Source organism: Eschrichtius robustus, chromosome 14 (assembly GCF_028021215.1).
Source record: "Eschrichtius robustus isolate mEscRob2 chromosome 14, mEscRob2.pri, whole genome shotgun sequence".
Taxonomy (NCBI): domain Eukaryota; kingdom Metazoa; phylum Chordata; class Mammalia; order Artiodactyla; family Eschrichtiidae; genus Eschrichtius; species Eschrichtius robustus.
This window is the reverse complement of record NC_090837.1, coordinates 25,152,567-25,180,027: the sequence shown is the minus strand read 5'-3', so window position 1 is coordinate 25,180,027 and position 27,461 is coordinate 25,152,567. Positions and strand designations below refer to the sequence as shown.

The 27,461-nt window shown below is 49.5% G+C and overlaps 1 protein-coding gene across 2 annotated transcripts in view; it reads left to right on the top strand.

The window, feature by feature from the left end:
- Window positions 1-27,461, top strand: part of MYO18B (myosin XVIIIB) — a 218,080-nt gene that overhangs the window by 125,795 nt on the left and 64,824 nt on the right. For both annotated transcript variants that reach the window (XM_068563218.1, XM_068563217.1), the window contains exons 32-34: window positions 1,567-1,671; window positions 10,843-10,995; window positions 26,846-26,959. In XM_068563218.1, the coding sequence (XP_068419319.1) occupies window positions 1,567-1,671; window positions 10,843-10,995; window positions 26,846-26,959 (372 nt within the window). The remainder of the gene's footprint in view (window positions 1-1,566; window positions 1,672-10,842; window positions 10,996-26,845; window positions 26,960-27,461) is intronic.

Genomic DNA, 27,461 nt, shown 5'->3' with positions numbered 1-27,461 from the left:
GTGTCTCTCACTCTTAAAAGAAAATTCTGAAACGAACTTTCTTCTGAAATGACCATCCATCAGTACTTTTTTTCTGTCCGTGGGTCAGGAGATGGAAGCCCCCAGTCCCTGCCCGTGTGCCCTCAGGTGAAGGGAGCACAATTTCTAGTGCATTCCAAGAGTGCCTCCGAGCATCATGAGTGCCCCGAGCCAGGACCCTGATGAGTTGGAGATGTGACCCAGACCCTCCTGAGGCTTTTCCATGGACAGATTTATAGAGGGGGAGGGGGAGGTCAGAGAAAGGTGTTCTTCTCCTATGACAGATACTAACATTGACTGCACATCTCTAGTGACTGCTCTGCTCAGTCTGTCTATCACCAGGGCAGGAAACCAATCGTTAGAGACCTGGGTGGGAATGCCGATGGCTGTCTTGTGTGGCACAAGAGCTGGGGCCAGGAGACGGCATGCTGACTGTTCTCAGCAGCAGTTGACGTAGGAGTCTATGCTTCAGGACCGCTCTCTGACTCAGTTTGCCCGTCTGTGAAAAGAAGGTCATTGAGAGCACAGGATGGAGAAAGGAGGAAGGGGTGAGACAACACACATGAGAGAGTCTGGTGCAGAAGAGGATGTGCAAAGCACCGTTATAGTGGGGCATCCACTTTAGCAGGGAGTGCCTGCCTTTGCTGGGTGATTACTGAGAAATCAGAGCCAATTGTAAAACTAAATGAGTTGCTCATAGCCAAAGGTCTTAGTCAGTTTGGGCTGCTATAGCAGAATATCGTAGACTGGGGGCGTGGGGTGGGGGAGCTTAAACAACAAACGTATATTTCTCACAGTTCTGGAGGCTGGCAAGTCCAAGATCGAGGTGCTGGCAGATTTGGTGTGGGGTGAGGGCCCTGCTCCTGGCTTGTAGATAGACGGCTGCCTTCTCACTGTGTCCTCACGCAGTGGAGAGAGAGAGGAAGCAAGTTCCCTGGTGTCTCTTCTTATAAGGGCACTAATCCCAGCATGGGGGCTCCACCCTCATGACCTCATCTAAACCTCACTATCCCCCAAAGGCCCCATCAGCAAATAATACTGCATTGGGATTAGGAATTTTGGAGAGACAAACGTGCAGTCCAAACACCAAATAATCTCAAATGCAACTTTTTTTTTTTTTTTGCTACATCACAGTGTATTTAATAAGCGAGGTGAATGCATTTTATTGTGCTGGATACAATGTTGTGCAGAGTCTTAAAAAGTCAGAGTGCCAAGACTTGTAACTATTCAAGCTAGGTCATGGCAGAGGAAGGAGACATGTGTTAGGAAATGGGAAAGGAACTGGGGGCGGGAACTTCACAGTGAATGGCAGGGGGCTCCCCGTAATTGGCCAGCTCTCCCCATAGTTGTCCGGCTCCTGAGCTTTTAGGCTCCCAAGTCCTCTGACAGAGACACCCCCTCCAACTGCTAGGTGAGCCGTTGTGGAACTGGGCGAGGGGCCATGAACTCCACCTCCCCCACCCCATCCTCCACAGGGTCCCTGCCTCGTGGGGTTTGTCGGGTAGAGCTCTTGTATCCTATGCCTTCATCTGCCCTTTGTGCCCACAGCTCCGCCAACTGGAAATGCAGCTGGAGCAAGAATATGAGGAGAAGCAGATGGTCCTCCATGAGAAGCAGGACTTAGAAGGCTTGATCGGAACCCTCTGTGATCAGGTAAGAGGGAGACACCAGCAGACATTTGGGAAGCGCATCCCCTGCCTCCGGGGGCCCTGTTAGAGAGCTGATTCGTGGGGAGACCAGCTGGAGGGGTCTTAGGACCAGCCCAGGGTAGACCTTTCAGCTGGCCTCCACCTGCTCCTCCCAGGCGCCTTCTTCACCAATTCTGTCTCTGCCCTCACTCACTGCCTCTTCAGAGGGTACCTTCCATGGGGGGAGTCTTCACACAGCAGGGTTCTTGGAAGAACCCTTGAGAATAAAGAGAGTGGGCCCAGCCACAAGTGACAGACGAGGTCGCCTTGCCTTCAGCCGCTGTCAGGGTGAGAGTATAGACAGCCTTTGCTTTGATGGGCTGACTGTGAATGGCTGCTGTGCTCAGAGCTGGCCTCGTGAGAACAGACTTTTGCTGAAGGCAGAGTCAGGCCAATGGCGCTTTAGACCCTAGCTGGGCCACTTCTGTCTCCTTGGCTTTGCGTGATCTAATGAACTGCTCTGAGCTGCTGGAGAGCAGAGCCTTGTGGGGTTGTTGCCGTCGTCGCCGTAGACCAGGGTTGTCAGCTGCAGCACTGCAGACGTTTTGAGCTGCATCATTCTTTGTTGTTGGCGGCCGGGGGTGGGGGGGTGCTGGGGGAGGTGGCGCTGTCTCATCGTAGGCTGTTGAGCACCATCCCTGGCCTCCACCTCCTAAATGCCAGAAGCATCTCCCCCAGTTGTAACGACCACCAGTGTCTACGGACGTTACCACGTGTTCCTCCAGGACGCAGTCAACCTCCCTCTTTACAGAGAACCACTGCTGTGAAGGAAGCAGCCAGCAGCTCCCAGAGCCAGCTCCCAGTATCAGAGTTGGGGGGAATCGCTCCTCCATGAAACCCCGACATTGGAGAGGAATGCTGGTGGCTTCCATGATTTCTTTTTAAATATCATAGGAGTGTTTTTTAATGTATCTGCTTAACTTGTGTTCATTGTCTTCTAATTAGTAACGATCTTGCTGTCAATAACCTCCCCACAGTCGTTCCTCTTGTTCACAGAGGAATGTGGGCCCCCTCCAAACGGTCATCCAGGGCAGCCAGGCTTCGGACAAATAGGTGCTCACTATGTTTTGTTTTGTTTTTTTATTGAGTAAATGAGTGAGTTCTAGAGCGGGACCCCTACAGCCGTGAGAGTGAGAGTCGGAAGCTGAGGACATCAGTGGGAGGACTACATGATCTTCCTTCTTTGGGTTTTCTGGGTTTTCAGCCGAGCAAACTGGGGCCACTGAGTGCAGAGCCACTGAGGCTCCTTTCCCTTCGGCATCAGCGCGAGAGAGAACACCCCAGGATTTGATTCTAGAATGATAGTCGGAAATCGTTGGGAGAAGGTTGCCTTCTATCCAGCATGGTCTGTTTAAGAAAACAAAGGAATTAATCCAGTAAAGAAAGGTTTTTATAAATATTGCTAAAATTTGAAGTTTTACATGCAAGGAGAAGGTAACTTTAAGTGAACGAGAAGCTAATTTTGTGTTAGTCACCAAGCTGGAGCCTTTGAATAACATCGCATTGGATACTTTTAAATGTCTTAGTAAGACATTTGCCAAACACATGGGAAAGTAGAACAGACAGTGTAATTGATGCTTGTGCGTCAAGAGGACAGGGTTCACAGAAATTAACATTTTGCCGCATCAGATTCCGATGCTTTTAAGGAAGCAAAGCATTTCAAAAACAGTTGGTGGCCCCTTGGTTTCTGTTCCTCATCTCCCATCCCTTTATCCTTCCATCTTTTCGTCCTTCACTCCCAGAGGGGACCATTCTCCTGAGGTTGGAGGCTTTAATTCCCCTGTGTGTATATTTGAACTTTAACTGTATACAGGACATGTGATTCTGCCTTTACTTCTACTGCCCTTCCGTACTCTGTTTTTGAGATTCCTCCATGATAATACATGTAGCTCTAATCTGTTCTTTTTTAACTGCTACACAGTATTCATTTTCTTTAATCCTACTCTTCTGTTGGTGGATATTTAGCTGTTTCCATTCTAGGACGCAGAGCTACAGTGCATATTCTTATACGTGTCTCCCTGTGCACGTGGGAAAGAGATTCTCCAGGGTATGAATCTAGAAGAGCAATTGCTGGCTGTTAGGAATGTACCATTTTGGAATTATTAGATGTTGCCCAGATTGTTCCTCAGAGTGATTGTGGCGGTTTACATTGTCACCAGCAGTTTTTTCTTTGCTACCACACATCCCCCCCCCCACCCCCGACACGTGGCACTGTCAGACATTTAAAGATCTTTACCAGCTACTGAGTGTTAAGTTGTACGGCTTGTCCCTCATGACTAGTGAAGTTGTGCATTTTTCACGTTTATTATGGTTTTCTCTTATGTGAGTTGCCTGTTTGTAGTGTTTTGTCTTCACCTTTTTTTTCTATTCATTATTCACGATCCTGATCCAAGATGCTAATCCACTTTTGGTTGTATATTTTGCAAATATCTCCTACTCTATGGATAATCATTTCACTTTGTTTATCATGTTTTTTACTTAATAAAAAGTGTTTTTTATATAGTCATATTCATCAGTTATGGTTGATTCTTTTAAGATTTCTTTCCTTAACAGAGTTCGTAAAGATATTTCACCATATTTCTGAAAATTTCTAAAGTTTTGAGCATTTTTAGGCCTTTAACCCAGCTAGATTTTATTTTATTTTTTAATTAATTAATTAATTTATTTATTTTTGGCTGCGTTGGGTCTTCGTTGCTGCGCGTGGGCTTTCACTAGTTGCGGCGAGCGGGGGCTACTTTTCGTTGCGGTGCGCGGGCTTCTCATTGTGGTGGCTTCTCTTGTTGCGGAGCATGGACTCCAGGCACGTGGGCTCAGTAGTTGTGGCTCGCGGGCTCTAGAGTGCTGGCTCAGCAGCTGTGCCACACGGGCTTAGTTGCTCCGCGGCATGTGGGATCTTCCCGGACCAGGGCTCGAACCTGTGTCCCCTGCACTGGCAGGTGGACCCCCAACCACTGTGCCACCAGGGAAGTCCCACCTAGATTTTATTTTGGTATGTGTGAGGGTAGGAATCTATATTTTCCCGATATAGACCACCTTTGTTTTATTTCGTGAGTAATTTTTTCTACAATTTCCATATATGTATGGCTGTGTTTTGGGGCTACCCATTCTGTTTAATTGGTTTATCCTTCAGTTCCTGCACCATGTGGTCTTAATGGCTGGGTTTGATAACTTGTAAACAGCTTATCTTTCTCATCTCTAAAATTGTCTTAGCTATTTGCGATCCTTTAATCTTCTTTTTGAGATTCCATAACAAAGCCTGGTGGGGATTTTCAAATGCATTGGTTTGTAAGTTAGTAGGGAACAAGTGACATATTTTTTTAATATTGAAGTATTGCAATCATGAGCATGCTATGTTTCTTCATATATCTATGGCTTTCATAAATATATTTTTTATTGTAAATTAATACCTTATAATAATAAAAAATAATATTTATTTTATTGTATATTTTATTATTTTTTTCCATATAAGTCTTGAGCTCTTCTGTTAGATTTACTTCTAGGAATCTTGTTGTTTCTGTGGCTCTTATAAGTAGAATATTTTTCTATACTTCTATTAATTATACTGGTACATGGGGATACACTTTGCTTATAATTGTGTTATAGTTTTCTCTTTATATATTTTGAGGTTATATTTTTAGGTACATTTAAGTTTGTTATTGTTTTATTTCCTTGGCACATTGTACATTGTTCTTCTAATTGTTGTATGGTGTCCCTTTTTTTCTCTGTGAATTATTTTTGCCTTATTTTATTTTGTGTGATTTCTTTTAGTTTGCCCGCAAGACCTTTTTTATCTCTTTGTTTTTAACCTTTCTCTGTGTGTGTGTCCCTTAAACAGATGGATACTTTTTTTTTTTTTTTATAATTCTTTTTTTTTTTAAATTATTTTTATTTATTTATGGCTGTGTTGGTCTTCGTTTCTGTGCGAGGGCTTTCTCTAGTTGCGGCAAGCGGGGGCCACTCTTCATCGCGGTGCGCGGGCCTCTCACTATCGCGGCCTCTCTTGTTGCGGAGCACAGGCTCCAGACGCGCAGGCTCAGTAATTGTGGCTCACGGGCCCAGCTGCTCCGCGGCATGTGGGATCTTCCCAGACCAGGGCTCGAACCTGTGCCCCCTGCATTAGCAGGCAGACTCTCAAAACCACTGCGCCACGGGGGAAGCCCCAGATGGATACTTTTTAATGCAATATTTTAGTCTCTAACTTTTCATTGGAGAATTTAATTCATTTACATTTATATAATGACTGATACATTTGAAATTATTTCTGTTCTTTTGTGTTTAATTTTGTTGATTTATTGCCCCCTTTCTTTGCTTCTTCCTTTATTCCTTTCCTCCTTTGGGGTAGATTGATAATGTCTTCTATGATCTCTTTTGTTCTATTAGATACTATCAGTTCCTTCATATAAATGAAACAAGTGAGGCTCAAAAGGTAAAGCACATTGCCCAAGATCATATAGGTTGTTAGTGGCCTACGTGAATTCGAAGTGAGGTCTATCAATATATTATTTGAAAACCTGTGTTTTTTAATTAAATCTAACACCATGCTGCTTAAAAAGTGATTAAGGTTTAGTTAACTAGAATTATCCTTTTCTGGGCCATCTTCTTTCCTAATGTTATCAGGCAATCCAGATCTGCCATTAATTTGCTGTGCAACCTTCAAGCTACATACGTTCTCTCTAAGCCTCAATTTCCCCATCTGTAAAGTGGTTTGATTACCCCTAATAACATTTTTAGATCATTTGTTAAAAGTGCTTAGAGAGTTCTTTGATGACAGACATTGAACAACTGCCCCAAACAATTTACCCTTAATGATAAATGGTGAAACAATCCAGGTTGGAACAGAGTTTCCCACAACAACACTAAACATCATTTAGTTTTATTGGTTAATTATTCACCAGCTTTATCTAAATTTGAATCTTTGTGCTGCAAAATGTAAACTTGCAGAATGACATTTATTTCCCATTAACCTAATGAGTTTTGGGGTGGTTTTTTTTCTCCTCCTTTTGCGTAGCAATTTGTTATGAAGGGGAGGATGACTTGGTCTGAGGTTTTGTTGTGAATTTGTTTGCAGTGATCTCTCTGGAAAGGAGATGGTGCCAGCATTTTCAGAGCCTTTCTGGCAGCAAGAATGGGGTCATCCTGAATGTCCCTGATGCTGACCTGCCCCACAGGAGAATTAAAGGCACTTTAGGATGTGTGCAGAGCAAGAGCAGATACAAAAATGAGGAAGGTGCAAAAAGCATGCTGCTTGAGTGTAATCATGGCAAAGAATCTGGGCTCTCGAGTTAATAAGTCCCGGCTCAGATTTCACCAGGCACTCTGGTGCAGTGGTTAGAGACTTGAATTCTAATACTGAGCTGCCTGGGTTCCAGTCCCTGGGTAGCCACTTAGGAGCAGTGTGGCCTTGGGCTGATCACTTACACTCTCTGTTTTATCGGTTGTGCCTCCATTTCCCTATGACAGTACATACTGAAGAGCTCCACACAGCTCACAAGACGTGAGCTGGCCCCAGGGAACTTCTCTCATTCTGTGACCTTCCCCATCCCTGTGTTTTATACCCTCATGCTAATCACCCAGAACCGCATATTCAAGATGGTTTCTCAGCTGTGCCCCTTCCTGCACCTCACCTAACTAGCTCCTGCTTACTTGAGACTGTGTCTAGTCCCATCCCAGCCTTGGCTGGGATGCTCCCCTGTGCCTTCATAACACCCTTTTTTTTTTTTTTTTTAAATTAAAGAGCAAAACATAACCTCTTTTCTTGTATATTTTACTAAAATTACCTCTTTGCAGTCAGAAAAGTTGGGTTCGTATCCTAACTCTGCCACTTATGATTAGCTGTGTGATCTTGGGCAAACTGCTTCACGTTTGTAAGCCTCAGTTTCACCATCCATAAAATGGGAATCATAATACTTCACACCCCATAGATTCACCATGCGGACTCCACGTGTTCATACCCATAAAGCGTTTAGAACAGTGTCTGACGCTTAGCAAGCCCGAAGTGTAAGCTATTACTATTTTAATAAAGGCAATAATAATAATGTCACTTTAAAGAGACTATCACAGGAGTGAAATGCAGTAATATGTGACAAAGGGCCTGGCACCATGCCCAGTCCTCAGCTCCTCACCTCAGGAGGAGATATATATATATAAATATAAATACACACACCTCAGCATTTTAAACTTAACAAAGCAATAAATCTGAGAACTAAGAGGCTATATTCTAAGAACCAACTCATTTTTCAAAGAATTCAGAACTGGCGGTAGAAAAATAACACAAAGTCTAGAGGAATACATTCCAGGTCATCAGACAGTACTCATAATCTCTTATATTTGTGAAGCATTTGACAGCGTACAAAGTGCTTTTCGATCCATTATCACATCTGATCCTTGTCTTATCTCAACATGGAGGATAGGGATTTTTTTTTTTTTTTACCTCTTCCTTTATAGATGAGGAAACTCAGGCTCTGAGAGGTGGCGTGACTCAGCCTCAGTCCCACCGCCAGCAAGTGGCGAGCCAGGGTTTCAAGCCTGGGCCACCTCATTCTAAATCCCAAGTTCTTTCTAGAATATTCCAGGGCATTCTGAGCATCCAGGAATTGGTTGCACTTGGTGTGGAGGCACAGATGTCCAGGGGTGTAGAAACTGGGTTCCATGGATGACACACCTGCACCCCATTTTCTTGAAAACTCCCCATCTGACCAGTGGTGCCATGTTCCTTCCTCTGGTCTCCTGCAGAGAAAGGGGCTGTTAGTTTCTTTCAGAGACATTAACCCCAATGCTTTTGAAGTAGGTGTTCTGTTTCTAGGGGGGACCATGGGCTGTCAGGGTTTCACGGGGCCCCTACCTGATTCTGCACCTCCCTTGGTTTGTCTCGGCCTGTACTGTTGGCCACTGGGAGTTGTTAACGAATCTAATTCGCCCTCCCCGTGCCAAGTCCAGGCTGCGGCTTCTTCAGGAACCACGTGACTACTGTCTTGGAGGACAGGATCCTGGGGGAGGGAATGTGCTCACCTCTGGGCAAGGTCCCTCTGCAGAAAATAGCCTGTCTTTATACGAGCAAAAGAGACCCGCTCAAGGGACAGAAGAGCTTGATTTAGACCTTCAAAAGCAGCACAAGTATTTCTAATACCATTTACTGATGTGTAACATACATGCAGGGAAGCACACCTTATCCCACCTGTACTGCTCATTGAATTTGCATCAGCTCTTAAAGCCGGCGCCCAGATTAACACCACAAACAACCCCGCCTCCTGTATTACCCAGTCACTGCCCCTCCAGGGTAACTGCTGTCCTGACTTCTGTCAGCAGAGGGCCTCGCCTGACATGTAAGCTCTTGCAAGGTGATGGCTATGGTATACATTATGAGACAGAATAACTTTGGATCCTTACAGGCTGTGATAACAGTCATGACAGCAGCTCAGATTTTTTGTTGTGCCTTTACTATGAGTCATGCTGTGGGCTAAACACCTGTTTAATTTCCACAGCAGCCCTGTGTGGTTGCTGCCATTCTTTTTTTTTTTTTTTTTTACATCTTTATTGGAGTATAATTGCTTTACAATGGTGTGTTAGTATCTGCTTTATAACAAAGTGAATCAGTTATACATATACATATGTCCCCATATCTCTTCCCTCTTGCGTCTCCCCCCCTCCCACCCTCCCTATCCCACCCCTCTAGGTAGTCACAAAGCACCAAGCTGATCTCCCTGTGCTCTGCGGCTGCTTCCCACTAGCTATCTATTTTACGTTTGGTAGTGTATATATGTCCATGCCACTCTCTCACCTTGTCCCAGCTTACCCTTCCCCCTCCCCATATCCTCAAGTCCATTCTCTAGTAGGTCTGTGTCTTTATTCCCGTCTTGCCCCTAGGTTCTTCATGACATTTTTTTTTTTCTTAGATTCCATATATATGTGTTAGCATACGGTATTTGTTTTTCTCTTTCTGATTTACTTCACTCTGTATGACAGACTCTAGGTCCATCCACCTCACTACAAATAACTCAATTTCATTTCTTTTTATGGCTGAGTAATATTCCATTGTATAGATGTGCCACATCTTCTTTATCCATTCATCTGTTGATGGACACTTAGGTTGCTTCCATGTCCTGGCTATTGTAAATAGTGCTGCAATGAACATTGTGGTACATGACTCTTTTTGAATTATGGTTTTCTCAGGGTATATGCCCAGTAGTGGGATTGCTGGGTCGTATGGTCGTTCTATTTTTAGTTTTTTAAGGAACCTCCATACTGTTCTCCATAGTGGCTGTATCAATTTACATTCGGACCAACAGTGCAAGAGGGTTCCCTTTTCTCCACACCCTCTCCAGCATCTATTGTTTGTAGATTTTTTGATGGTGGCCATTCTGACCGGTGTGAGATGATATCTCATTGTAGTTTTGATTTGCATTTCTCTAATGATTAATGATGTTGAGCATTCTTTCATGTGTTTGTTGGCAATCTGTATATCTTCTTTGGAGAAATGTCTGTTTAGGTCTTCTGCCCATTTTTGGATTGGGTTGTTTGTTTTATTGATATTGAGCTGCATGAGCTGCTTATAAATTTTGGAGATTAATCCTTTGTCAGTTGCTTCATTTGCAAATATTTTCTCCCATTCTGAGGGTTGTCTTTTGGTCTTGTTTATGGTTTCCTTTGCTGTGCAAAAGCTTTTAAGTTTCATTAGGTCCCATTTGTTTATTTTTCTTTTTATTTCCATTACTCTGGGAGCTGGGTCAAAAAGAATCTTGCTGTGATGTATGTCATAGAGTGTTCTGCCTATGTTTTCCTCTAACAGTTTTATAGTGTCTGGCCTTACATTTAGGTCTTTAATCCATTTTGAGTTTATTTCTGTGTATGGTGTTAGGGAGTGTTCTAATTTCATACTTTTACATGTACCTGTCCAGTTTTCCCAGCACCACTTATTGAAGAGGCTGTCTCCTCCACTGTATATTCTTGCCTCCTTTATTGAAGATAATGCTGCCATTCTTGTTTTGCCGATGAGGAGGCTTAGGCTTGGGGAGGAGAAAGGTCTTGTCCAAGGTCACACAGTGTGAGTGGTGGAGGCACGATGTTCCAGGTTCCAGAGAACTTGGACCCTGGCCACTACTTTGCCATCTTAGCTCACAAGCCTTCCCTTGGCTTCCAGATCGGCCATCGGGACTTTGATGTGGAGAAGCGTCTTCGGAGGGACCTCAGAAGGACTCACGCGCTATTGTCAGACGTGCAGCTCCTGCTGGGGACCATGGAGGACAGCAAGACGTCGGTCAGCAAGGAGGAGCTGGAGAAAGTGCAAAGCCAGGTGGGTGTCACGGGGTCCTCTCAGAACCCCACGGGGAGGATGCTGCGGCCAGCGGGGGGAGAATGGTTCTCCCACCCAGATGGGCGTGGCCACAGCCCTGATGTCTGACTTTCACAGACCTGCGTGGAGGTGGAGGGCACTGCGGGGCTGGATGGGTCACATGGATATGGTAGATGAGGAAGGGGGTTTATATATGACTTAGGAGTCCTGTTCCCTTCTTTAGGGCTGAGGCAGAGTGAGTTTGAGTCCGTGGGCAGATCAGGGCCCTGGGGCAGAATGGCTGAGTGCAGCACACACGCGTGCCTGTGTGCACGCGTGCGTGCGTGGTGACCAGCGGGGCTGGATGTGAAACAGACAGTGCTGATAATGCAGACCCTACGTGAGGGTCAGCCCCTCCATTCACAAGAGCGGTGACTCACGCAGGGTCCCGCAGCTAGAGGGTGGCAGAGTCGGGATTCAAACCCAGGTCTTCAGGCCCCACCTTCCCTGGCTGCCTCAGAGAAGAACGGGAGGAGGACGAGAGGTGAGGCCAGGAGGGAGCTGAGCACCTCAGGAGACATGATGGGCTCAGACTGTCCTGGTTTAGTGCTAAAAGTCCCGTGTCGCGGGCAAGCCCTCAGCCCCAGGGGCACCAGGACAGTTGGTCACTCATTTCTCTTCATGGCCACGTCAGAACATTAGAATCACTTGTGCTTGAACGTGTCCCCTCCCTCAATCCTCATGGTACCCCTGGGAGAAGGCAAATGATATTGTGCGCATTTAACAGATGGGAAAGTTCTGTCCACAGGTGGGAAGCAATGCACCCAAGGTAACACAGCAGGTAGGTGGCAGGGTTGGGATTCAAATCCAGGGCTCATGATTCTAAGTGCAGAATCTGGGGGCTCTTTTGCTTCACCCTGCATCTTCCTGTCTGTCTGACCGACCAGGTGGGTGGAGGACCCTGAGCCTCCTCCGTCAGGCAGTCAGGATGTCTGAGCACTCAGCCACCACTCGGGCATCTTGGGTTCATGCGGCCCCCTTGGCAGGAGGCCCTGTATTCTGCCTGTCTTCCATCAAAATATTCCTGATGCCGTCCAAGTCCCCCTCTCTCCGTAGGTGAATGTTCTTGGAAAGGAACCACAGTGGTTTTGTTTTTTCCTCTTTTCTTTTTTCTTTTTTTATTATTCATGAGAAGTCTCCCTCTGCAGGGTTAAAATGTGTGTTCTTGGAAAATAGTGGTATTTAGTGAAGGCGCCTTGAGCTGAATCAAAGAGCTTCATTCTTCTGAAAGTCCTTCTTCCCCATCTCTGCATCCGGCTCCTATCAAAGAGAATTCACAGCCTTGGCTTTCTGTTGCTGTTGTCATGGAAATTGTTATAAGGATGGGATCGTGTGGACCAGAGGTCAGGGTGCAGTTGCTTTGGCTCCCAGCACACGTGTCCCGGATACCAGAGTCAGAGCTAATCAAATAAAGTAGCGATGACATTGGGCATTGCTGTCTCTCCTCTCCCGTGTACGGTATTTGTCCTTTACCTGAAGCCTCCAGGGACAGAGGCAGGGAGAGCAGACGGGAGGGGGGAAGGGAGAGGGAGCTAACTTTGCTGCCGGCTGTGTCTTCAGTGCTGGACTATTCCATTCATTCCTTCATTCACTATTTATGCTGCATCTACTGAGTGTCAGGCGATGTGCTAGATCTAAGTATATTACGGTTAGTAAGACAGGCATGGTCTTCTCCCTTTGAAACTGATGTCTGCTGGAAAAGAGGACAAGCAAACAATGATACACATAAACAGAAGTATCCCACACCTTAATTCAGGTAGTAAAGGAAATAAGTGGGGTTATTATAAATAATAAAGGGAATAGGGAATTGCAAGGGGTCTCGTTTAGCTTGGGTGATCAGCTAAACTCCCCTGGGAGAAGGAGAAGCAGGCAGAGACCAGAACGTGCGGGGCCTGGGAGGTTTGGATTTTATTCCAGGGGTGATGAGAAGCCGTTGGGACGTTCTGAGCAGAGCGTGACATAATCGGATTCAGAGGATCACTCCTCTGTGTGGGGAAGGGATTGAGGAGGGATGAGTGCATGCCGTTAGGAGGCTAGAGTACCCCTCTAGGCTGGAGGAAAGGGTCTCCTGGGTTAAATGGTTGTGGGGATGGTGAGAGGAGGCAAAGTGGGGGCTGGTTTGGAGCTGACGGGACTGGTAGATGGTCGGGGTGGCAACAAGAAGAAGTGCATTACTTAGATCATCCTCACCAGAACCCTAGGAGGTGGCTATTTCTATTTTTGACCCATTTTACTAATAAGGAAACAGGCTCTGAGAGGTTGAGTAATTTACCCAATGGCACACAGCAGCGTATGTCTTAATGCCGCCAGCGCCGACAGTTCTGTACCCACGATGTTAACATTTTTCAACCACCTACTATGTATCAGGCTTTTCCTTGGAATTTCGGGGTCCCCAAACTTGGCTGCACATCCGATAACTTAAGTACCGTTTAAAAATCACAGATTTACAGGCCCCCCTCCTCCTTTTTTCTTCCCATTGAGACCCAGGATCTACATTTTTTTTTAAATTAATTGTTTTATTTTTGGCTGCGTTGGGTCTTCATGGCTGCGCGCGGGCTTTCTCTAGTTGTGGCAAGCGGGGGCTACTCTTCATTGCGGTGCACAGGCTTCTCGTTGCAGTGGCTTCTCTTGTTGCGGAGCGTGGGTTTCAGCAGTTGTGGCACGTGGGCTCCGTAGTTGTGGCTTGCAGGCTCTAGAGCACAGGCTCAGTAGCTGTAGCACACGGGCTTAGTTGCTCCACAGCATGTGGGATCTTCCCGGACCAGGCCTCAAACCTGTGTTCCCTGCATTGGCAGGCGAATTCTTAACCACTGCACCACCAGGGAAGCCCCAGGATCTACATTTGCAACAGTCACATGAGGGGATTCCAATGCTGGTCCTAGGACCACCATTTGGGAATCATGGGCCTTGTTTACCCCTCAAAGCTCCCTTTCAAGTTCCATGGCATAGGCCCATTTTGCAGATGAGAAAACTGATGGTGAGGTCCTATTAGTGTGACAGAGCCTAGTTCAGCCAGCTTTACAATTCATTAAATATTGAGTCAGGAGAACTGGATCCCGCACTTGCTAACGTTGTGACCTTCGCCTGTGACAGGACCTCCGTGAGCCCTTCTCCTGAGGCGGAGCATCGTCATCGCCTCGTGTCCCAGGTGCTGGTGGGGGTGGGGGCCAATGAGGTCTAGCCCGCGAAGGCTCGAGAAGCCTGAACACCCTCTGCAGCCTCTACAGCTCGCTGACCATGGTGCCGGGTAACCTAGAGAAAGGTTTTCTCTCTGAGGGCAAAGATGAGGGAATGCGTTTGAAAGCACCCGTTAGTGAACTGTGTGTGTTCAGCAGATCCCGATAAGGTGTCCACTCTGGACGAACTCAGGGCCAGGCTGCGGGGATAAGGAAGAGCCCTTCCCGAGAGGGGCTCCCAGTCTAGGCTAGAGGCCGACCTAGGAGCAGACTGTGGCCAGCAGGGTGTTGAATTTTCCTGGCGGAATGTTGGGGTTTAGCTGAAGAGGATGCCCTTGATTTAGCTGTGGGAGAGGAGCTGGTGGCTTCAGCCGTCTCCTTAAAGGTGGGAACGAATGGCTGGCTGGGTAAGATGCACATGGGCGTTGTAGGAGGGAGCACCAGGGGCGGGGGCGGGAGGAGACAGGGAGCGTGTTCCGCTTGGCCTAGTGTTGCTGGTGTGCAGCGTTCCCCGGGGAAGAGCAGAGAGGGTAACGTCGGTCATCGAGGCTGGAGTCAGCTCGTGAACGGATTAGTGAGCCCAACTAAGGAGTTTGGGTTTTATCCCAAAGGTGATAGGGAGCTGTAGAGAGCTACAGAGCGGGGAAGGGCACGGTCAGAAGTGCTTGTGAAAACAACGGCAGGATTCTAGGCCCAACTGAAGCAGTGATGTGTGGCATGCCGGGCTCAACCAGAGGCATGGGAGGGTTCCCCTAGGCAGAGCATCTCCCAGAGCCCCTGCCTTCTTCCCAGGTGGGCAGGCATTCCCCTCTGCCCGTTGCCCTACCATCTAGAGTCCCGAGAAAATTATTTGGCTCTTTCTGCCCAGTTTCCCTCCATTGGGAGACTTGACTCTGTCTCAGCCAACACCTGAGGCTAAAGACTCGGGGGTAAAACATGGAAGACTCTCGGAGGAAAGACACACACCTTGTGAGTTCAGATCCTGCCTCTGCTACTTAATTAGTTGTACGATTCTGAGCAAGTCACCCTGTCTTTCAGAGGCTCCTTTTTCTTACCTAAAAAAAAAAAAGAGCCTGATATTCCCAGCTATTGGGCTAGTATAAAGAACCCTAGACCCTGGATTCAAAGGAATTCTCCAAATTGAAAACTACAAGACAATGAGTTTTAAATGTAGAGCTGCCCACTGGCCCCTGCGTCCCACCCCCCGGCGTCAGCTGGTGGAAGACTTTGGATCCTGGGCCCAGGATTGCACAAGACCTCTTGGACAGGTAGACGAGGCCATGTGTGGGGTGGGCCTAATGACACCTGTTCTTCAGGAGCAATTACTAATTAATTCCCGTGGAATGCTGCCACTGGAAACAAACTAATCTGGAGACAGAAGCAGTTCCAACAACCAAGATATATCATTGAGATAATCGCTGTGCATAAATAACATCTGTGAGCAGCAGCTGCCGGCACCTGGCTCTGAGGAGAAAGTGGAAGGTGATGTCTGCTCCCAGGCAGTGGCGGCTTTTTGTTTAAATTTGATTCATGCCTTGACCTTTGCCTCCTCCCGAAAGGAACTATGTTATTTGCTTTTTTTGTTTTGTTTTGTTAAATGGAGAAGAGTTTGCACGGAGCTCTTTAGTTGTTTACTTAATTCATGCCAGGGGGCCGCGTTCCCCCCTTCCTGCGGAGGACAAAGCTGTTGCTGAGTCTCAGCCATTGTGCCCCCTAAAGAGCTCTGGAATCTAGCCCCTCCTCGCTTCTCCCCTCTTATCGCACACCACCTGCATCTCTCATTTGGAATTCTCTCAAGTCTGCTGGCCTCGGTCTTGTCCGAGCAATCTTTCTGCCCCCTGATCTTTGGAGAGAGATTTTTAAAGTATAAATACAATCTTGGTTCTTTGCATTCAGGATCCATCAGTGGCTCCCCATGGCCCTCAGAGTATAGTCCGCGTGCCTCAACGTGACCTTGAAAGATGCACAGTCCAGCTCCTACCTTCCCGTCACCTCTGACCAGCAGCTTAGACCGTCTTGGGGTCCCCACACCAAGCCATGCCTTCTGCCGGACACTCGCTTCTCCCACTGAAACCTCTTTGCCTGATGGGCATCTAGTCATCCTCCGGACTTGGGTTTGGGCCTCATCTCTGGGAGCCATCTCTGACCTCCAGGGTCTGGGCGAGGGGCCCAGCTCCTTTCTCTCACGAGCTCCTGGGCTTCCCCCAGGACAGTCCAGATCATTCTGTCACAGTTGCCTCTTTGCTTGAGTCACAGAAAGGTCAGAAGTGATTGAGGTGGGACTGGAACCCCCCGAGTCTGACTTAAACCCCTGGCAGTGTGATAACCACCACCCCAAACTACCAGTGTGCCTCCTGTTGGCCTGCTGCCCACTCTGGGCTCTCCCAGCCCGTCTGGAAGCTTCAGTGCTCCTGTAGCCCCTCCACTGGGGGATTGCGACTTGGCTTCAGTGTCCCTCAGGTGGGCCGTTAGGCCTGGTGCATCTTACACACAGTGAACCCCCAGTGGTCCCTGCTAGTGCACAGACGACTGAGGATCCCCGGTGCCCTTAATCAGGATGGTGGTCACCGGGTGTCACCCGCGCTTCCATGAGACGTTGAAGGTAACCAGCAAGCTCTGGGAGGACGATCCCGACAGGAGCCTTGCGTGTGAGCGAGCACTGAGGGAACACTTCTCTCCAGCCCGGAACCACAGAACAGGTGGCCTGGATGTTTTATTTGAAGAGACTTTTCTAAAGAAAGATTGTGTTGGAGTGAATTGATTCAATATTAACATAACCTCCTGTCAGAGGAGATAAAGTCCAAATTGTAATTGGTTAAAAACATGGTTATCAGGAGCCTGTTCACCCCACAAATATTGACACTTCCAAGGCGGTGATGAATGAGGCGGGAAAAGGCTGGTTTCACTGCAGCCTTTGGGGAGCACCGTCTACGCATCTCTCCCACAGGGCCTGGTACTATTTAGCTGCGGAGTGCCAGGCCCCCAGAGCAGCCCGGCCACCCACCAGGGTAATCATAACCAGGGGAACATTGATGGCAAGCATCCGTGGCTTACACCGTGCCAGGCACAGGGCCAAGCACTTAGAGGTCATGACCGAACTTTATCCCCCCAACCCACTTGAGTGTAGTGAGCTCCATGAGTAGAGGGGCCTCTCCTCTCTGGGGCCAGAGTGCAGAAGCGTGTCTGCGCGCAGCAGTGCTCTGTGCGAGAATAGGGCCCCACGGGGTGGGCTGAGTCTCCAGAGGAAGCAGCTGGTCTTAGGCCCACTTTATGTGGGAGGAAGCGCAGCGTATGAGAATCCTGCCCAAAGTCACAGAGTTTGGGGGGCAACTGGGATGTATTTTAAATAATGTGCTTTGAAAGAATTTCAAACTTACCAAAAAATTACAAAAATAATTCAAAGGACTCCTTTGGATCCTTCACCTAGAGCCCTCACTTTTTAACGTTTTGCCACATTTGCTTTATCATTTTCTCACTAAATCACGTTCTCTGAATTATTTGAAAACAAGTTACAGACATGAGGTCCCTTTACCCTAATCAAAATCGGAAATTTTAACATTGATAAAATACTATTTTCTAATCCAGGGGTTAGTGAACTATGGCTCACAGGCCAAATCCAGCCCATGCTGCCTATTTTTTCATTGTTGTCTTGTTTTTGTTTTTCTTATTACAGCCTGAGAGCCAAGAATGGTTTTCGTTTTCAAATGGCTACATTTACAGTTAGATAAGTACCTGCATATATACTTCAATTTTGCCTCTTGGCCTGCATGGCCTAAAATATTGTCTAGCTTGTCCTTGAAGGAGAAGTTTGCTGACCCCTGATCTTATCTGCTGACTATTCAAATTTTGCCTGTTGTTTTACTGATGTTCTTTGTAACAATTTTTCTCCCTGTTCAGGATCCAACCCTAGAATGTGTTAACAGCCTGTGCTCAGTTTCGTGACACCATCCATAGAGCCCTGAGCGTGTTCCCGGGACACGGGACTTCTGATTTTAAAACCAAAAAAGTCCCAGGCAAACAGGGGTGAGCTGGTCACCGTAGAGCCAGTGCCTCAAGCCCTAAGTAATTCTGGCCTCTCCGTAAGGCCTGTTCTCAAAAGGTACCCATAGGTTTAGGGGAGAAGCCAGTGAACCAGATGCGCATTTAAAAGCTGTTCCTCGGTTACTCATCCGCTCTTGTTACCCCTTGGCTGAATTCCCATCCTCCGCCTGTTCTCTCCTTGTGTCTTGCTTTCTTTGTTCCACTGATACAGACGAGACCTGCTGATGTTACCATATGTCTTAGCTGCGTCATTCTCCTTGCTAGTTTATGAGACTGTATCACAATTTAGCCACCTTGCTATTGATGGACAAGTAAGTCATCTAGATTTTGGTTGTTAGGAATAGAGCTGCTCTGAATGTTTCCCCATGCTATCTTACATGGGGGAGGCACATGTGTGTGCATTTCCGTAGGTTGTACCCCTGGAGGCCATCCAGCCCCTCCCCAGTATGCACTGTCTCAAGCTGGGGCGGGGAGGGTGGGCGGCTTCAGAGCTTTCTTTTGTAAAGTGAGGAAGGAAGATTTAATCTATCCTGGTGCTTTTCAAGTATGTGTGTATTTTTGTGTGTGCAAAAGAACCCTTTTATTAAAGGGAAGTCTCATGAGAACACCCTCTGCCCTGCCCACCCGGAAGCTGGGCCTTGACTGGGTTTCCCCCGTGTAACCTGGACAGACTTCCTTCCAGCTTTACAGAAAGGGACCTGCTCGGGGCCCCGGGGTTTGCTGAACGTGTCTGTGGTTGCTCTCCCCATCCAGCTCATCTGCTCCTGCAGGCAGGGTCCTGCCCCTGCCCCTTGTCCTTACCGTGGAGCCTCTCTCTGGACACCTGCCGGCATCTGGGTCAGAGATCTGTGCTCGGGAGGACCCGGGGGCGGCCAGGCAGCGGGTGGCCTCCCGAGGGGGCATTCGGGGCTCCTGCGAGCCGCCTGGGGTGGTGGGCAGCTCAGGCTGCAGACGTGGGCAGCCCCGCCGACAGGGGCGGGCTCAGTGATGCGCTGAGCTGACCTCACAGCCTTGCCTCCTCAGCACGTGGGTGTGGAGTCGCTACTGTGTGGGCCCCCAGAGGTGAGCAAGACCCAGTGACCCTCCAGAGCCTGCTGTCCAGCAGAAAGACAGACGTGGAGGCCCTCAGACGTTGTACTAATTATTTAGAGGAGCACTGGAGAGCTGGAATATAATTTTAAAAGGGGGGGGGCGTGAATAGGATGGGGGCAGGGAGAACCTTTTTTGAGTATTTTATCCTGCTTTTCCAAGTGTTGTGTTTTTTTTTTTTTCTTTCTCTCTTTGGCGAGCACCTGTGAGTTACAAATCCATTGTCACCAGAGGGAAGTCAGGAAGGAAATTCTTGAAGTCTGTTCAGTCATGTAGGACCTGTGCCGTCCTTAGATCCTATGACACAAAATTAGAAAGGACTCCTAAACCCTCAAAGAAACAGACTTAAAACAAGTAAAAGGAGACCTGCTTTACTCAGCAGGTGGTAAGCACATGCCACAGGGCTTACAAGGAAAAGCTGTGCGTTTAAAAGAGACCTCAGTTCGTGTCCTGGCTCCAGTCACCGTTTAATAGCTGTGTGACCTTGACAAATTAACTGACCTCTCTGAGACTCAGTTTCCTCATCGATAAAATGAAGATGAAACTGTGTACTTCACAGACGCGGTACACGTTGCAAATGAACAAACACATGGTCAGCATCCACAGGGAGCAGTTATTATTATTCCACTACTCGTCATGATTATTATTACTCTGAAGATGAAGATGATGGAAACAGTAAATCCTCAGAAAGCATTTCAGTGCGTCCATAGACGATGGTTGTCCAGCACAATGTAAGGAAAATCATGGAATGTTTAGTATATGCCCAAATAGTTGGAGATCAAGGACACAGAGAGTAACCACCATATGGTCTGAGGAACTTTCCCTTGAGGCCACTGTCATCAAACTTCTGAGTTGGACAGACCATTGGTGGACCTGACCTGACATTTTTAATATGTTGCACTTACTAAATTTGTTCCCTATCACGGCTGTCTGTAGTTTGAGATATTGGTGATTCCCTTCAGGGAAAGCCTTCCTACTGAAGGTTAACTCTTCCAAGTGCACTGATGGGATGTCAAGGCCTGGGATGTGTTGAGATCAGCCTGCCAAAGCCACCATTTCTTAGAGCACTTCCCCGTGGCGTTTGCAATGTGGTATTTTTAAATCTTCTGAGTTCAATCAGACCCAGAAATCCAGGTTCTAACCGCTCTGCTGAAATATCAGAATTTTCCCTCTTTCCCCACCTCATTCCGTGTGTCGAGCCAACTCATCTCGTAGCTTAATAAGTCCAGAGCAAACATTTTACCCAGGTATTTAAAGTGGGCAGATGGCATTGCATAGGAAAGTAATGCTATTCATCGGTTTGTAGTTGCTGTCTGTGTGCTGGGAATCTCAATCGCCCTCCCACTGAATGAGAGGGGGTGGGTGCTGGGGAGAGAACGCCTGAGATGAATTCAGCAATAGAGAAAGACTGTGTGCAGAGGGGGCTGGTGGTGGCCCAGAAACAGCCTGGGTTTAGAGTCTCATGGACTTGACTCTGACCTTGGGCAAGTCACTCCCCTGCCCAGGCTGATTCCTCCCTTGCAGGGCTGTTGTAGGCTACAGTCATAATAAGCATCAAGGCCTATACCGTGCCTGATATGGTTGGTGCTGAAGAAATCCATCCCTCCTTCTTCTCCCCATTGAACAGTCCGGAAGGGGGACTGTTTATCCCCCTATGAGGAGGGAGCCATACGCAGAATAGTTAAATAGATGTTTGTTATTCTATCGCAGGGTTTTGGAGGGAGCTACTTTGATCCAACTTTTGACAGAAGAGCATCAGCAAACACTCTCACCACGGTTCTGATTGTTTACTCTGTGGCTGACCCTGTGTATGTATTAGCTCTTCTGACTTGCTCACTCATCCTGTATCTGGGTTCTGGGTAACAGCAACCCAGCTCAAATTTGCTCCAGCAGAAAAAGGGACGTTATTGGCCAAAATACCTGAAAAGTTCTGAGGCTGCGATTGCCTTCAGGCTTGGCTGGATCTAGGTGCTCCAACCATGTCATCAAGAATGTGTCTCTCGCCTCAACGACCTTGATGTCACCTTGTATTCTTAGGCAATCTCTTCCTTCTTGGTGGCAGGAGGGCCCCCAGACACTCCAAGCTTATATCCTGCATCAGAAAGAGCCAATCTTGTGTCCGTAGTCGCAGACAAAATCCTGGTGTCCGTCGTGCTGTTGTCCCACGACCAACTACTGTGGCCAGCAGGAGGTGGTGCTCTGCCTGGCTAGGCTGAGTTGCATGCATCTTCTCTGGGCTGGAGGGAGGAGGGTTGGCCCCATCATGGACATTTGCGGGGTGGACATTCTTTGCAGAGAAGATAGGATGCTGCTGTCAAAAGAAATGAGAGCAGCCGTGTGCAGTCACATCACCGGATTTTCCCTTTGGAGCATGCGTGGTGGGCACTGCTGTTACAGGAGTACAGCATAACAGGCTGGCAGCCAGGCTGCCTAGTTCCGTATACCAGCTCTGCCACGTAGTACCGGGGTGACCTTAGGTAAGTCACCTCACCCCTCTATCCCTCAGTTTCCTCAACAGTAGCAACAAGAATGGCCACTGACCCTAGCTCCGCGTGTTGTCGTCAGGGTTAAATGGGTGACGGCAGAGCCACGCCTGGCACCGTGTCAGAGCGCAGGCTCCTAACCCATGTGCACGGCAGCCCCCTGGGCTGCTGCAGCGCTTCGAGCCTGGATGCCGCTCGTCTCACCTTGCCCCCCAGAACTCAGGCTTTGAGGACCCTTAGTGTCCTCCCACACTGGTCCAAGAGTCAGGACCTCACCACATGTCCCCAGGCCAGAGCTTCGACACCCTTCGTTCATGCACAAAGGTGTCCATTTGGTAGAGGGCTGGGGAGGAAATGACACCCTGCCTTTCAGCAGCCCCTGGGGAAGGGTGGCTGATCTAATGAGTGAATGATAGTGTGACCGGACGTGTGCGAGGGGGAGATGAGTTTCTGGCTGTTAAAGACATTTTGGTGCTTTGTACCCACATACTTTGCAAGTTACTGTATTGATTTTGCACGAAACAAGATTTGGAAGGAAAGAAAAACGTGAACTTGTGCGAAAATCAAATCAGTTGTGTCATTGAGAGCCTGTTGTGGGTCCCGCCCCACGCTGGGTCTGGAGAGGGATGGAAATCCCGGGGGGCCTTTTTCTCCCCCAGCGCTCCCCACCCCATGCTGTGGAGGTCTGCTTGGAGCCTGGGAGGGTTTGTCCATGGGGACCGGATGGTGACTTGGAGCTGAAAGGGGGGTGTGGGATCCTCATAGCCAGGCTGGCTGCCAGGGCTGGAGGTGGGACCCCCAGAGCCCTTCCCGGGGACTCGCTTGTCAGCCGGCTGCTCTGACTGCTCCCCCCGGACCTCCTCCCGGGAGGACACTGTCAGAGCAGCGGTGGCAGCATCGCACCGCTGAGGGAGCTGATCTCAGCCCTGACACCGTTTGCCACCTGACTTCATAAAAACGTCAGTCAAACAGCCCCGATATGGAAATAATGTGCGGTGAGTTATTCTTACGCCACGTCAACCATAATGGAAAATCAGCCCGAGATGGCCTGTATTTCTTCCTGCTCCCTGAAGTGTAATAAATAGAAATTTTTAAAGCTCGGCATTAAGACGGCTCGCCAGCAGCAACCCTGGGCCTGCCCGGCGGAGGCCATGGGCTGGGGGATTCCTGGTGTTGCTGCAGTAGGCCCAGGCCCAGCGAAAATCTGGGCCTGCTTGACTTGTGTGCCTCTGGGGTTGGCACCCTCCCTGCATACATCCCAGTCGGCCAGAAAGCCTAAAAACCCTCCCTGGGATTGTGGTCCAGGCCCTGCCTCCCCCTGGCCCCGTGACCTTGACAGCTCACTTGGCCTCTGGCACTTTCACCTCTAAAACGGGGTTAAAAGTCCCCACTTCTCAGGCTGTCAAGGGCTGAAGGAGACAAACAACAGCGACATCCACCGTTGCTTTTTTGGCGTTTTCTCAGTGCCGGGTGCTGTGCTAAGCACGCTCATGTTTTCACTGGTTTATCCCGCACGGGTGGTAGGATGTGACCGTCCCCACTCTACAGATGAGGAAACTGAGGCGTGGTGAGTTCAGTGACTGGCTCGAGAGGCAGACCCCCCAGGTCTGGCCCCAGTGCCCACGCTCTGGCCCCGCTCGTGGTGCACCTGGCGCTTAGCAGATGCCACACGGGTAGTGCTTTCCTGCCTCTCCCCTTTGGGATGAACTCGCGCATCCCTGGAAGGCTCCGGTCACGACGTGTTTCCTCAGCGCCACCACGTGGGTTCAGACTCCAAGTTCTGTCCATTCTTCCTGATGTGTCTACCTCTCATTCTACAGTCCCCGCCTGGCTCAGGTCACCGTGACACGGCTTGAGTGGCTTCCATGGTAGCACCAAGCCACTCGGCTGTTTTCTCCGCAGTTGGAATTCTCTCTTCATTTTAATCCATGTTACTCTTTCCAGAGCGTGGCTTTCCATGAGGGGCAGCGGAGCCCAGTGGTTAAGGTTTGAGCTCTGGAGTTGGAACAACCAGGCTCCTCTGCTGCCGGCCGTGTGCCTGTGAGCACGTTGCTTCCCCTCAGTTTCCTCCGAGGTCAGTTGGTCCTCACGGTGGCGCCTTTCTCCTAGAGGTGTTGTGGCGCTGTGGTGGCGCTGTTGTGAAGCAAGGCAGCTAGAGCCCAGTGCCCTGGAAATGGTCCCCAAGCAACAGTAGCCGGTGTGGCCGCTCATGCCCAAACCATCAGGGCCAAGATAGTCCTCTCTCCAGCCCGGTGGGAGCTGGGACTAATGCCAGCAGGCCCTCCACTGCCTGCATGCTGCCTCTGCGCTCCTTTCTGCCTGGGGATAAATCCTCCCTCTCCCTGCTTGCTCCAGGGAGACTGGGGAAAGGAAGGAGCATGTCTGGGTATATCATCTGTAAAACGGGGATAAAAATAGAGCCTTCTTTCTCCAGGGGCTCAGAGGAGAACCAGCAGCATCATGTTGATGAAACCCTCCTTCAGCTGAAGGAGGGGCTCAGCAGAGGGGAACTGCTGTTGTCTATCGGCTCTGCCCTGTCAAGCTACTCACAATGGCTCTCGCCTGCCTCCTGGCCCTGGGCCGAGCAACTTGGCCTGGCAGCGGGGCCCCGCCGGACACCTCCATTCCACTACTAGTTATCTGACATCCTCTCCCACGCTGGCCCATCTGCTCCTGCCTGCCCATTTCTTTTGTTCCTTGCACACCGCCCTGCGCAGACCCTTCCGTTTCTCTCCACTTCCTCTCCTTCCTCTCCGACTGGAGCACCTCCACCTCCCTCTTCCTGGAAGACCACAGCAGCATCCTGTCTGGCTGCCCTGTTGCTACTCTTGTCCACCAAAGCCCCTCCTCCCCACAGCAGCCAGAGGGAGATCATGCCACCCTCCTCCTCAGTCCTCAGAGAGCAGCCGTGGTTCTCCTACAGACTAAAAACAAAGCTAAGCTTTGCGTCCTGGCTCACAAGCCTCACTGATGGTGATCCCCATCCACTTCCTCAGCATCGCCTCCTCCTGGCCTTCTCTGTGTAGCTGGCCAGCTCCACTGGCTGTCTTTCTGTTCTGCAGCACCAAGTTCCTTCCTGTTCCTGCCTCAGGACCTTTGCACTTGCTGTTGCCTCCACTCAGGGCACCTTTCCACTTAAAGCTCTACCTGGCTGTCTCCTTTGCATCATTTAGGTCTTAGTTTAAATGCCTCTCCTTAGCAAGGCCTCTGACTTATGCGTGAATCCAGGGCTGGCTTTGGGCGGCCCTCCATCCCCAGCAATGCCCCCCCGCCCCCGGCCTTCCCAGAGGCCCTGGAGTCGCCTGCGGGGAAGATGAGACTGCGCCTGACTTCTCATTTCCTCTGTCGATTATGCTCTAACAACGCCATTTACCTCCCTTACTCCACATCATTTTTCTCAGTGTGTCTTGATCCCTTCCAGTCGCTGAGGGAAACGGGCCACCGAGCCCTCCTCCCAGGCCCAGCACGGATCCGAGCTGCAGAAATACGCTTTCCTTGGCGCCTTGAAGATGGGGCTTTTGTGGGCTGAGGCTGCTGGCAGTGGGGTGGGGCTGGGATTAGGGTGCCGTGTGGGGAAGCTGTGGGGGGAGGCTGGGTCCTCGGTTTCCCAGCCTGCGTAATGGAGGTATTAGCAGTGCACACCTCCCAGATCTGCCAGGAGGACTGACGGGCAATATTGGAACGAATGGCAGCCTGCCTGCTCCCCACCTCCCGTGTCATTACTATTATTCTAGCGTCTGGGGTGAGCTCCTGGACATTCTGAGGAAGATGTTCTCTGCCCAGTTTGGAAGATGAAAACGGTCCCAGGCGGACTCTCCCCACAGAGCCCCGCCTTTGTCAGCTGTCCTTGGGGCATCCTTTGCCCTGGCTCCCTCATTTTCCTTTCATAAATCAATGCACCCCATTCACTGGGTGGCCTCGGGGATCAGATTGTGTGCATGTCATTTCAGTAGGGGTCTAGTTGGCTTGTCTTTTTCCCCTATCTGTTAGCACCAGCCTTAATGTCATTTACTATTTTGGAGGGACAGTGGCCTGGCAGTTGAGAAAGCGAGCCGGTCTGGATGATACAAGTGGTGCCTTTGCTCCTTGTAGCTCTGTGAATTCAGACAAGGCGCCACCCCTCTCTGAACCTCAAATGTTTGCCTTCAGTGATTTATAAGGTGGTTTTCTGCTTGGAGATTCTAGGGTTCAGAAATCAGGGGGAAAGTCAATCGCAGAACGAACTTAGGGTTTGTGCATGACTGTGGTCTCTCCCGGGGGAAATGGCTGTCTTGTGGGGCCACACAGGTCATTGTACCTATCTCCATGGCCCCACTTTGCTAGGATAGGAGGCCTACTGTGTACATGTGGACGGAAGGAAGAGAAAGAAAGGGTGAGGAGGAGAAACTTTGAGTCAGTGGCTCTTAACCATCAAGAATCTAGTGAAAGTCATGTACCAGGAAATGCTCACACACAGACTATTTTGCCTACCATTTAAAAGGGGGTTCACAACTCTGGTTAAAAATGTCTACTTGGCAAGTCCCCACTGAATGAACTATGAACACCTCCTCCAGGAAGGCTTCCCAGCCCCCATCCTGTGTTCCAGGGTCCCCATACCCTCCCCTTCCTGGTACCCTCAGAGGGGCTGTCACTACCTTTCCCTGCCTGTCTCCGCCACGGGAGGGCAGGGGCCACCTTGACTGTTCTGTGCATGCCCCGTGCCTGGCACTGAGTGGGCGGCAGCAAATACCTGCTGAACGGAACTGGGGACTTGCTCCTGGCACTGAATCGGGGGTCGCCTGGCTTTACTTCGTGGGGCAGTGCTAGTTCAGTTTTGAGTGGGCTCAGAACCCAGCTGCACCTACTGCAAACACCTCTGCTTCCCCCTCTGTGGGTTGATGAACACCCGTGAAGAGGGGAGGGTCACCTGTAAAGTACTCTTCTGCCTGGGAGGGGCCGGGCTGGGCTGGAGGGGAGGGACGTTCCAGGAGACAGTGTCACAAGGCCTCTCTCCCTTTCCCCTCCCCCTCCTGCCTGGTCCAGCTGCAGCAGAGTGAAGCCAAGTGTGAGGATGCCTTGAAGACCCAGAAGGTGCTGACGGCCGACCTGGAGAGCATGCACAGCGAGCTGGAGAGCGTGACCCGCAGCAAGAGCCTGGTACCGGTCCCTCCTGGGGCTGGGGGCCTACTGTGTGTGCAGCATTAGAGGAGGGACCGGGGCACTCATTGTACTGTACTTGGAGGTACAGACATCCATTGTAGACCTACTGGGTGCTGGACGCTCCGAGAGCACAGGCAGCCTACTCAGAGCTGAGCGTTACAAAGGTGTAAGGACACACGTGAGGGTCGGCTGTGTGCTCACCTGTGCGAAGGGAGGCCAGGAACCCTGCTGTGGACCCAGTGTGTGCTCAGCCCCATGGGGATGCTTCCAGTACGAGCCTGTTGTTTGCTCAGCACCTGAAGTGGGAGCACAGCTATCTATTGTGAGCCCACACTGTGCCCACCACTGGAAGCAGCTCCTGGCCATGTATTGTAGACCTGCTGTACACACAAACACACACACACACACACACACACACACACACTGCCACCGCCACCGCCACCGCCACCGCCACCGCCACCCTCGAGAGCACTTGGTCACTATTGTTGGGCTACTTCTT